This window comes from Ornithodoros turicata, chromosome 9, assembly GCF_037126465.1.
Source record: "Ornithodoros turicata isolate Travis chromosome 9, ASM3712646v1, whole genome shotgun sequence".
NCBI classification, from domain to species: domain Eukaryota; kingdom Metazoa; phylum Arthropoda; class Arachnida; order Ixodida; family Argasidae; genus Ornithodoros; species Ornithodoros turicata.
The window spans coordinates 22,321,682-22,334,228 of NC_088209.1; the positions used below are offsets into that span (position 1 = coordinate 22,321,682).

Here is a 12,547-nt window from a genome sequence, read left to right on the forward strand (position 1 = left end):
TCCGACGTCATTTTGTCTGGGATGTAAAACACAGTTTATGACGAACCAGGGCCTTAATATTTTGCAGAAATATTTATAAGCTACAAGCATCACATGAGGGAATGCATGGGGACTGCACAATGGTGATCAGTTCACAGATGTGGCCGACAACTACATAATTTTTGAGGGCAGAGGCATAGAGGGCATAGGGCAGAAAGAAAAACTGATTAATATAATAGAGGGTGCCATTCATTTCGTGCTGCTGCTGATTTCTATTGCAAAAAGTGCTCTCTCTCCTGTGGTTTCAGAGCTAGTTCCGACACTGGATAAGCATAATTTGCATAAGTGGCTCCACGTGAACGAGAACAACAGAGGATATGCGCACAGAAACAGAGGGGAAAAAATTGCGGGTTTTTCCAGACCTTGAAAATGGCATTTTCAAATTCCAGGGGGAATTCCAGGGTTTCAAGTGGCCCACAGCAACCATGGAACCAACACAAATTCAAGAAATAAGATGTATACGTTTGTGAGAGAGAGAAAAAAAAAAAGCTTAATTCACCATGCCCTTTAAATATGGATTTGGACAAGCTTTAGTGCTCGTATCTGTTTGGCACCCCTGCGCAGGCACAACACTCGACTAACACTAAAGAACATGATAAATGCCAGAGTATGTTTTCAATTGAAATTTATTGTGCTTACAACAAATAAAACAGCTTGCAGTCTAAGCATCAGAAACTCCACACACAGTGCTGTGGATTTAAGTGCAAGATGGCAACATCAGCAAGTTTTTCCAGGGGGCGCTGAGTGGCCAAATGGAATGTCACTGGGTTCGTCATGCAAATTTTTTTCTTTTTTTAACTGTGCTACTTTCATCATTCTGGCCGGCTGCATAAAGTTTAACACAATGCGCAACTGTGCTGTACCATTATTCTGCAAATGTTCAATGTTAAAGGGACTATGACCAGACAAGCAAAGTTCTGTAAATACTTTTATTGTAGTCCTGGTTGCTATCACACTCCCACATAACCACAAACCGACATGACCTTCGAATAACGTAGAAATTTCGTGAAGTGTTCTCATGAGTTACAGCTGCACCTCTCTCACGTGCTCGGTGCAATACGTGATGTCGCCCTGACGTGTATGGGCATTTCACACAGCTATGAAGTGTTATTTCCATGTGTCTTCACTGTAGCAGGTTTCAAATAAAGTTCACTTTTCTGAGCTACTAAGCTGTAAAGTAAAAAAAAAGAAATTGAAGATTTTTGGGGGGGTCTAAGTAGATAAACAAGAATTGTGGTGCACGAAAGACGATGAGTACCGCAGTATTCGATAAGCCCTAGCTGCTTAGACAGTTGGACGAAAATTATTGTAGCCTCGGCATCATGTCACAAAGAGGAGACAATATTACACAACACTACAGTGCACTATCTGTGACACAATAAAAGTGCCTAACATATATCATATTATACTAAGATTTGACTGGGAATGGGATTGAGCCAAACCTTCTGGACGAGCAAAATCTCCCAGAAGGTACTAGTAGAGAGAGACTTTTTTTTGGAAATGTCTACTTATTCGCTGTACACTGAAAGCATAGGAGTTGGAATGAGTAAATGCCCAAATGCTCGGCAAGTCTAGCCCATGGTGTAAAAAATATGGCTGTTTGGCTCAATAAAATGCAGCAGTCATGGAGGCGACAGTATACTTATCAAAAATCGCATTTGCTATAGATTTTTGCGGGCAAACTTCCGTATCACACAGGACGCTAAAACTAGTCCACGCCTTTCTGACTTTCAAGGCAGGATTTGCCGCACCGTCCACACTACTATGCCAGGAGTTGCAAGCCTAGTTTCTATTGTTTTTGATGGGAAAGTCAACCTTGTGTGAACACACTCTACAGAACCTAAGGACCAGTTGTATTGCTGTCAATAATAATAGTAAGAATAAAGGGAAACTACTAGGTATAGAGAAATAGGAATATGTTACACATCTCTATACCAAAATTCATTTCGCGCCTTCAAAATAGATGAGGGAAGGAACAACGATTGTTGTCGATGATGCATAAAAGCTCCTGCCTATCAAAATTTCATAATCCAAGGCCAGCTAAGAGGAAGCTGCATCAGGTGCTTGAAACCGGACATTATAAATAAAGTCAAGGAAGGGAAACTTGCAATAATACATGTACTTATAAGGCACAATTAATAGAATAGTAAAATAGAACACACATACACATAGCTATGTATGTGTACATTATTACATATCACATGTGTCAAAATAAACATCTCCTACAAAATGCAGCATAACATTAACAGTGCCTTAACTTTAACTGCACCTTACAAAGGCAAGCAGCAGTTAGTGCTGTGGCGCAACACAGTGTGTATGATACAAAAGGCAAACCATGTGAAGTAAACTTTTCCCAGCTCTGGCACAACAATCACTGCGGCACATTGCTGTTTTCCCTAGAAAGTGCACATTGCATTTTGTAATGTCGGACACATGACAAGCACGTGGCAATGAATTATACATCCAGCAATAACTGCGAGTGCCTGTCATCCTATGTCCAAGCGAAATGCTACATACAAGAGGGGTGCTAAGCCCATTCTATAAGGAATTAGGCCTACATAAATGCTGACAGCACTGTCATTAAATGCTCCAGGATACATGACGCAGTTCAAGTACAAATGCACCAAGCAATTGGACTAGAGTACACGCAAAGCCCATAATAACATGGGACGGCTCGACATATTATGGTCTTTGAACATTAGTAAGATAATGAACTGTGCCAGCCATTCAGCTCATCAGAATCCTTTTCATTAACTGCCATTCTTCAAAGAATCATCTCTGCCAATTTTAAGCAATGCAAAGGTGACTGAATTTGGTCATTATGTGACAAATTACTTCCACAAAAAATGATTACGCAAATATGTGAACCTGTGTGGCTACCGGCATACCTTTTCATTACATTTTCTGTAATTAATTTCACTACTACTCCTCTTTATGCTGAGGAGTTGTCTGAGAGACAGGCATTTCTGCATTACAAACCTTGACATGCATTTCCTGCATAACTAGTCAGGTACCATTATGCCAAAGAGAAATCTTCATAAAACATGCTAGTCTTGCGACAACCTTTTCACATTAAAATTTTGCTAAAACTAACCTGTTGAATGGAGTCAGAGAAATCAACGACCTAGTCGCTAGCCAATGTCAAACCTGGACCAGTGCATTGCCAAGTGCCGTATGGTCACCCATTTTTAGATTGTGCTACAGCTAGTAGTGCAAGCATATGTAAGCTTTGTTCTCAGTATCAGACAAGCACATGTCTGCTCTCACAGCAGGTCACGTACAACTACTTCTGGCCAAGGGCTGGCAATAAGAAACATGTGCAGTAAGTGGCAAGTGCACAAGTTTTAGAAATATTTTACCAGAGATACAGTCTGCCTTTAAATGTGCCAGAAATTTTAACTTTATAGCCTGGTGCAGATTTTACGAACTTTCGAATATTGCACTCTTCACTAAATTTTTGCATACTGGGTCAGTAACCTTTCAAATATCCACTTCAAACCATGTTTTAAGTGTTTGAGGCATTTCAGCACTGCCCAACAAACAGCCTTTCGTACTGTCTGCTTCTGTTTTGTGCATTCCACACTAGCAAGGTTCTTTGTTCCTACAAATACAACTTCAGAAATGTAGATGAATCAACTTCAACTTTCAATACTATACGTTCTCAAATAGTGTCAAATATGCGAGGGCATTTGGCACTGCATCATCATTAGACACGAAAGACCCGCTTACATGTGACGTGAGTGCACGTTAGAGCCGCTGATGGAGATGCAAGCCCTTTAGCATACCTTGTATAGACACAAGTGGTGTAACAACCCTTTATAAGTTGTAAGCGATCGTAAGCATCACATACATGAGACACCGTACGCCACTGCACATACATTTATGATGCAGACATTCTTGGCATACACTTAACTATCACACTGAGCCGTGCCCACGCCCTGCGAAGTTAATGTCCTTTGTCCTTCTAATTTTGTCGAAGCTTATGTCGTCTGCATTCTGCTACACAGAGAGCTACCACCTTGCGAGCTTTCTCTGTTTTAGTGTGGTACTGCGCAGAGGCGCACTGCACATAATTGATCGGAACTGTGCATCGAATGCACACTGAACATGTCATGATTTTGGCAATGTCATGCTTTCCACCAAAATTCCTCAGGAATTATAATTCACTGTTGCTGTGCCTTTAGCTGAAAGGTTCATACACCTGAAGAGCTACAGATCATTGATCATTCTAAGTTTGTCACGAGAGCATTTTATATTTAAATAAGCACATTACTTTGCTAGGATATCAGATCACTATGCACCTTGTTCAAGAGCACTACTACCACAGCACTAGTTAAGACAGTGATGAGAGCAATGAAGAACAAAACATGGATAGGACAAGCAACGTGCTTGCCCAGTAATCGCTAACTGAAGTATGCTTCACCAATTTGCACAAATTTCCACTGCTGTAGCTCTTAGATCCATACTAACGCCAGAAACAAACACTCCTCCTCTGGCAACACCAAGCACAATGTGTTATTCCCAAACAGGGCATTACTAATGTCTATAAACTTTCAAAAAAGGTTATAAAAACTGACAAAGACATACAACATGCTTCATACACCGAGGCACACCAGCATACAGAAATGAGACTTCATTTCGTCACAGCAAAATTACATATATTACATTGGCTCAAAAAATGACACTGTCTCTTACAGACATTGATAGGTTGATAAGCAAGACAACATAAAACATAACATGTAAGAGCTAATTCTTGCGATTACATATTTCTGCTGCTTTTGCAATCAGTCCATCGGAAGTCACAGCTTTTGCACACAATTTATACCATTTTAAACAAGCATAGAGAAATATCTCAGACACATTGCACAGCATAGCTGCAGACGCTTTTGTACCACAGAACAGTTGAAAAACCCGAGGCAGGCAAAAATAGAGCTAGGCAATTGTTACGAGTCACTTGAACATCATAGGAACTCCATCGATGCACTTAGTCGTACACAAAATATGGGAGGAGAAACAACGCTGTACACAGCAAAGACATAAAAGCGCTTATTCTTATCACTATTACACATTTTTACAATTCCATTATTTATGTTTACCGTCGGTCCCTTTTTTACGATCCAGCTACACACAGTGTATGCTATCCTCCTTGCACGAGTGTGCCACACAAAATATTTTTTCTAGGCACGCTTTTAAATACGCTAGAATAATCGTCACATAGTAACCTATCATCACTCATGACTTGTGAAGCTTGGCGTCAGTGCCACCCCAAAGTCGGAACCACCCAGTGCCCCTCTTTGAAGGTGTATCTGGTCTTGAGACTTTCGCCTCATGCTTTGGGTTCACCTCCTTTTCAGCTGGCCCCTTGACCCCCAGCGACATGAACACCTTCGCGTGGTCTTCGCACAAATTTGGCGGCGTGCAGCAAACCGCATCAACCGGGTACGTCGCTGGGTTGATTGAGCTGGCCGCAGCCCTGGCTACGGCACCGCGCGGCAGGTCCACGGGCTCGTCGATGGGGAACGTGCCGCCAAACACCAGCGGAGGCTTTTTCTTTCCCCTCCTCTTTTTCCTTAGGCTCTCGGTCCTCTCTCGATGCAGCGCATGTTCCGGAGAGCATTCCGGCTCCTCGATGCTTACGGACTTCGGCACCTTCTTCTCTTTCTTCCCCAGCTTCCGCGTGCCGGAGTCCGAGCCCAGGTTCAACACCCTCCCCAACGCCTTCTTACAAATACGCGCTGGACTGCTTCCGACCCTGCGTTCCGGAGATCCTTCTTCGGTGCTGCTCTCCGTGCCAAACGACGTGGCCGGCTCTCCTCTCTTGCTGCAGTACACTTTCCGTCGTCGCAGAATGCCCTTGGTGGGCTTCTGGTGAGGAGTTCCCTTTCCCGGGGATCCGTCGGTGGAGCCTCCGGAGAAGGAAAGGTGCTGTTTGATCCGTGCGGATAGTCTGGAACAGCGTGTAGATGATGATGATGGGATGAGGGGGGCCTCGAGGTCTTCAAATGGGCCAGGGCTGCTGCACGCGGAAGAAGCCACGGCAGTTGTGTCCTCCGTGCAGTCCTGGTCATTTGTGGCCGAGGTGGGGGACTGTGACCGTGAAGGGATCGTGTCGATGCACTCCACGGATGATGAGACAGACGATCCCGTCGATTTCTGAAGCAACGTAGGCTCGTATTAGTGAACAGTCAATTTCGACAACCCATCAATGACTGCAGTGTAAGCGGCATTAGCAGCTTGCAAGCTTTTTTGTTTTACTGTCCCAGTTCGGGTACTGAATCTGTAAGGGAGTGTGGAAGCCACTGATTGTTCACGAGGGCCAGCTAATTTTTGTGCTTAGTGCCTGGTAATGGCAAGTGAACTACCAGAAGGGGTCATAAACTGCAACGTTGCTGCGCCTAATTTGTACCCTCTACCTCTGACTCCTCCCTCTTCAAAAAGAGAAGCAACCATGCTGTGATCCTGTTCTGCTTTAAGTTGTTAATACTGTATCGTGCATCACAGAATGCATCACACACAAAAAACAAAGTACAAAAAATGGCTTAAAAAAAAAAAAACGATAAACGGTGGGCATGCAGCAGCCAAAATTCAACTCAAAGCCAACCCAAAGAGGCAACTTAATGAAGAAAACAAAAAATTGCGAAATAAATTAAACAAAAAAGCATGTGCACCTACCTACAAAGCAGACGACGATAAAGGGACGATGCAGGCGGCGCGCTTGTCAGAACAAGGTTGAGTCCGGATCAGGTTGCAATAAATCGACTCCTTGCACCTTTCACAGTTCGCAACACACATCACGGGTACGTATCTGCCCACAGAGAGTCTCTCTACTGAACACGAACGCAGAATATGTGTGCATGCACTTCGAGCAACCAAGCAACGAACGGCTGAACGGCAGACGGCGGACACGCCTTCATAAACTCCGGGAAAAAAAACATTAGGAAAGCCCATAGGCTCCCAACAGAAAAAGAGATAAACTAAAACTGAATATGCACGGCCCGAATATATCTGCAGATAATGAGGGAGAAGGGCCCCTTTGTGAACAACCGGTCACAATCAATAAAAGAGGAAGAGGGGTGAGAAGAAATGGTGGCCAAAGCCATGGGGTCATCCATTAGGGGAATTACTTCCAGTATCAGAGCACGTCGTTCAGCCTATGGAGTAGGCATGATAATAGGGGAAAAGCAAGAATGCGTAGCCATTGGTTTACGGAGCAATTACCTCGCCACAGCCACTACTGTGAGCCAGACGACAGTACTGTCGTCGGACGTGCTCACAACGTGCTCACAACGTGCTCGTATTTTAGTGCACGATTCAAGGTTGCTTTGTTTATGTATTAGAAGTGAAGTCATTTTGGTCCCAATGTACAGTATACTGCATGTGTGAGTCAGCTTTTCTCAACAGAAACAGGTGCAGGTATGACACTAGTGATCTTTGTGAATCTGTGCTAAGAAGAAGATAAAAACCTGAGACACGAAGGACAAGAGATGCACACAAACGCACACAATCTCTCTTCAAGATCGTGTGTGTTTCGTCTTCAGTCCCCCTCGTCCCCTTGTTTTCATCATTTTTGTCGTCATGTACCAGCTCGGCTATCCCCACCCGACCTTCTGCCGCTGTGCTGGGAACATTGCAATTCGGACTCAAAAACATTAAATATATTTGTTACTTTTGTGCCGGTTATTTTTATTATTTTATTTGCGATACTTCTGGCATAGTGCAGCAGAAGGAGGGGCATTCCCCAAATACAAATCGTTGGAACATCTCGAACAGAAGGAAAGAGAGAAGTTTTTATTTCCGATACCTCTGGCGTGGTGCCGTAGATAGATAACTACTTAGTTGGGCAGGCTTTTGCTTTAATTTACCTTCACCGGATTGTTTGGTACCCCATTTTTCAACACACATACGCAAATCAGGATACTGCATGCATCACTGACCCAAGAGAGAGATGCTTGGGAATCACATGCGATGGTGGTGATTGAATATGGTACACAAGACGGACATTTGCCTGTAGTACTGTGTTATGCAATTTTAAGACTCCTTCGTTACTGTGGACAACATAAAAAATTTTGCATGGAAATTTAAGGAATCCATCCCTTTCTCATTGATGTGTGGGCATGTAACCTCCCATAACCGTAACCGCTCATATTCCAAAACAGAAACACTCACGACTGGTACTGAAATGCACATAGCTGAACTGCACATAGACTGGGCACCTTCAATACAGTACGTACATTGTTCACATAACGTCATATCAAGCAAGCCTCGTATCATTTTATATATTATTTATATCATATATATCATTTACATTACAAATCAAGGTTCAAAGCTAAAAAATTTACAATTCCTATTGCTGCTGAAGACGATACGCTCTAGATGAACCATGGAGGCACTGATACAGTAGTTGCATCATGTAAGCACTTGAAGAAGTGATAACGTCAGTGAGCACAGTTCTCCTGGAATATTCTTCTTGCTCTGACTGATTTGTATGATAACTGGCCATAAGTAGTCTAAGCGCATGTAAAGATACTGCCCGTTCTACAAAAGCGAACTTTAAAAACAAAACAAAAGCTGGTAATAGTATATTTAGCTCTTATCCGAGCTCGTGATATGAGTACAAAAAGCTTTCTCCTTCAGTCTCATAACGCTGTTGCAACCCGTGACAAGTGTCTACATGCCGTTCTCGTAGTTCATGTGTTCATCTGGCGGGTTACCCATACTGCAGACATCAGTCTTCGGAAAAGTTACTGTAAAAAGTAACTAAGTTACAGACACAGTTACTGTGAGCAAATAGCAACTAGTTAAGTGACAGTTCAAGTAATTCAGCTATTTCGCAGTTACTTTTTTTTTTTTTTTCAAATTCTGCGCTAAGTTGACACGTGTGGCACCTGTCGCACGAAGTTTGTGTGAGCAAGTTTGTCTCGCATTATTGCAAAGATCTCCCTACCCACGCTGAACCGTGTAACTGCTGCGTGGAATAGCAGACATTTATGTCTAGACTTGTCAAGCTGTTGAAGAAAAAAAAGAAAAAGAAAAAAGAAACAAACAAGAATGATTCCACATACAAGAATAATTCTTGTATGTGAAGTAAAATTTTCAGCTGTGTCTGAGACTTCGTGTTTGTGTCTGTCCTTTCGTGTTCCCTAGTCTCGGGGTTTTACATTATGCATAATCTTCACCAGCTCGCTTGCTTCCTAGCCGTTTTTTCATTGGCGAATGCCGTATGACTGGTCACTATGACCATATGACCAAGGACACTCCTCTTTTAAAGGGACCATGAAATGATTTTCATGAATTCCGAGTACTCTGCCAGAAACTGTTCTCATGATCCCTTACTACCGTACACACATCGACTTTTAACCGTATTCAGTGCAATGGCGGCACAGTTTACCATGAGGAAGTAGCTGGGCGTGACCGGATACATCCCTTCGAAGCGGGCTTACGTCATCAACGTCCAGTCTTCTCAGACAATTGTGGATGACCGGGAGCACACACCCCACGGGACCACATGGGTGCATGGTTTCAGTTTGGACTACAACAATGTCGTATATAACGCACGTCGGCCACCGACAGAGACATTTTCTGATGAGGTAGCAGCTCAGAGAGGAAAACGTGCTCCGGTAACCGTGATGACAATCAACGGCTACGTTACACTTCTGGTTGGATTCTGTGTCAACGTTTTGATACGATCTTAGCTCCAGGTCAAATTAAAACATATTTCACGGCGAAGTTTTCAATGTGCCCGCAAAAGACCGTCCGCAAATCGGCAACATCCCCTGTGTATGACGTCATGGGTAGTTCGCCTCGCAGGCGGATCTTAGCAGCCGTCGTTCATGGCCATGGTTAACGTAGAATATTTTCGCTATCTGAATGATTTTCAAGTTCATATTTTTACAGGGTGGATGCTTTAGTACTCACGAACAAATTTGAAATGATCGTAGGCTCGTCAAATATCGTTTTATGGTCCCTTTAAGCATCTCAGATAGGGGCATCATGAGTCACACCAAAAGCACGCCCACGTTTTGGCCGTTATAGGCTGGTTCAGTGACCAAAGGTTATTGTAACGAGTGTAAAATACACGTGTACGCCCCTTGTTGTGCTGAAAATGTCGGTCATTGTCATATTAACGAAATGTCATATTAACAAACAAGGTTACATGCAGAGGCCATTAAGAGGGAACAGTTGCCGAGAAAAAAGGATCATAAAGTGGGGATGTCGTATTAACGAGTGTCACATTAATGAGATTCAACTGCATTCACACCATTCTTGAACTTGTCCCACTGAAATCCCACTGCACACTTTCATCGGTTTCGCATATTCCGTGGGGAGAGATCCGATGACAGAACGGTGTTCTACTTTTGTGCACACTTCAGACACTTTTGTGCGTTGAGACAGGGTGGCTAGCCCAACTGTGTGCTCTAGCACCGCTGTACTTCAGAGAGCACCACATGATGCTGCCATGCCGATCTGCTAAGCCTTCGATATTTATTCGCACATTTGTGGTTTTCACCATAAAGTGCCACTACAGACTAAACCTCGTGGCTTCAGAGTATTTATTTAATGATTGATCGATTCAGAATATTACCGAGTTTATGCCATTACAACCCACTTGTCCCACACTGTATTCCTTCTCCATGTAAGGTGGAAGTATCATAAAATCTCTAGTTTTGAAAAGTAGGAAGACATAGAGTGCAGAATCTGCAACATTCAACATCTGTCTGGCAACATTGCTCCTCAAACGGTCTACCACTGTCTCCTCACCACAGCTACTGCTCACACCTCCCATGTCGGGCGAAGAGCGAAAGACGCTCGCGCTGTTGCTAGGCGGGCGGTGCCAGAACTCCCGATGACGACACCTACTCTCGGGGGGGGATCCAAATCGACGGAGTTTTGTGGGTTCATTCAAGATTCCTGGACATGCATAACGTTCACCTACGGCATTTTAATTTTGCGTGCCGAGTCTTTGACCGAGATTGATTTGAAAAACAAAAATAAAATACATATACATTTTTTAGTGCTCAGCACTTTAATCATCCTCGTATTGGAGCACTTTGCTAGAGTAGTACAAAACCATAAGAACTGCTGCTTTACTAAGCTTTCAGACCAAAAAGCTGATAGATATTGTGCCGAGGACCAGCCATTCACTGGTCACGTGTAATGATGATAAAGGAACTTACTGTGTACATGCTTGCCTTGTAGTAGTCGAAGCTGGCAGATGCTGGCATCGTGGCCGGAGGGGAACCTTGCTCGGAGAATTTGCCAGTTCCATTCATCATGTGAGTCTCACTGACTAGCGGAGAACCGTAAGCAGGCTGTGAAGCTACCTGGGGCACAGCATTCCATGCGCTCGGTGCTGGCTGCGTTGGCTGGTACGAACCCTGCAACGTGCCATCTGTAGGAAAATGGTAACAGCTTACTATCTTCCCTTTCAGCAAGCCACTGAGCTACAGGGAAATTCGGTAGCATGAAACACAAGGAGCCACTCACGCTGTGTATCTGCTTGAGTATTTGTTCCTTCAACATTGCCTTCATAAATAGTGTTCTGCTGGGCCTGGAAAGAGGTGTAATCAGGCTGCGAGCCCGGTATACTTGAATAATCTTGGTACGACTGGTCATAGGCAGCTGAAAGCATTGAACGTGAAGCATTGTCAAGCACAAGCCCTGCCACGACAAGGAAGTATGGTATGGTAATGTGTACAACAGCACAGCTGATGTCACGCTGTGTAGACTGCCATGGAGTAAACCAGCTCTGGGGGTAGGCATCGCCTCCATTGCTTTTATCAGTTTACTACTAGTTATGCCACTGAGCAAGTTACATACATCGATTGCACCACCATGGGAACATGGTGTGTCACTTCCCATCGCATTGCATACTTTTTCAACTTGTTTTTGTTGCTGAAAACTTGTTACGCAAATCATTCATTCGTGACGCACCAGCTGTAAAGATACTTCCGCAAATCATTCAGTATTAATGCCATGTGACTAAGGTCCTCCGGGACACTGCACCAGAAAAGAAGGTAGTCTTGAGTCTCCATAAAAAAATATGATGCACCGTTACAATCTTTCCTTGTGTACCGTAAAAGTAGAAATTTTCGCGAGGACTTAATTTTCGCGAATTTCGCGATCGAACATTTTTTTCGCAAAATTAAGGTTCTGTGAAATATAGGTAGCAGGGACGAAAAAGTATGGGCACTGGAATTCACAAAGGTATGAGCTCCACAAAGACAAATCGACTTACTTGACGACCTTTATTCTCACAAATTTGTTCTTGTCAAACATTTCTACAGGGTGTCCCAGAAAACGTGTCATTGAATTTTGAAAAAAAAATTTTGAAAAAAACTACGCCACATAGAACCATGCGGTCAACGACATTTGTTCTTACTAGGTTTTTGCCACCTCCTGATGTGCATGTCACGTAACCTAAGTTTAATTATGTAAATTTTTGCGAACTGAACTCGGAAATTTGCCAAGTAAAATTCACTTTTTTACCCAACCAATGTGAACAGCGTGC

General features: G+C 43.4%; 2 protein-coding genes across 5 annotated transcripts in view; both read right to left on the minus strand.

Annotated features, from left to right (window-relative positions):
• Nucleotides 1-12,547, minus strand: part of LOC135368354 (protein transport protein Sec16A-like) — a 42,356-nt gene that overhangs the window by 5,766 nt on the left and 24,043 nt on the right. For 3 of the 4 annotated variants that reach the window (XM_064601557.1, XM_064601559.1, XM_064601558.1), the window contains 2 exons: nucleotides 11,524-11,658; nucleotides 11,214-11,428 (listed from right to left, as the gene is read on the minus strand). In XM_064601557.1, the coding sequence (XP_064457627.1) occupies nucleotides 11,214-11,428; nucleotides 11,524-11,658 (350 nt within the window). Of the gene's footprint in view, nucleotides 1-8,306; nucleotides 8,784-11,213; nucleotides 11,429-11,523; nucleotides 11,659-12,547 lie in introns of those variants that run through there. The other variant, XM_064601560.1, reaches the window with a different exon arrangement.
• LOC135369091 (uncharacterized) lies at nucleotides 950-6,489 on the minus strand. The gene is made up of 2 exons (XM_064602753.1): nucleotides 6,460-6,489; nucleotides 950-6,207 (listed from the first exon to the last, which is right to left on the minus strand). Exons 1-2 carry the CDS (start codon nucleotides 6,487-6,489, stop codon nucleotides 5,272-5,274), a joined length of 966 nt encoding a protein of 321 aa, XP_064458823.1. The 3' UTR covers nucleotides 950-5,271.

Coding starts and splice junctions, on each gene's coding strand:
- LOC135369091 (XM_064602753.1), bottom strand. CDS start 6,489: ATGGTTGCTTCTCTTTTTGAAGAGGGAGGA. Junction 6,208..6,459: donor CTCTTTTTGAAGAGGGAGGA/GTCAGAGGTAGA, acceptor CACTAATACGAG/CCTACGTTGCTTCAGAAATC.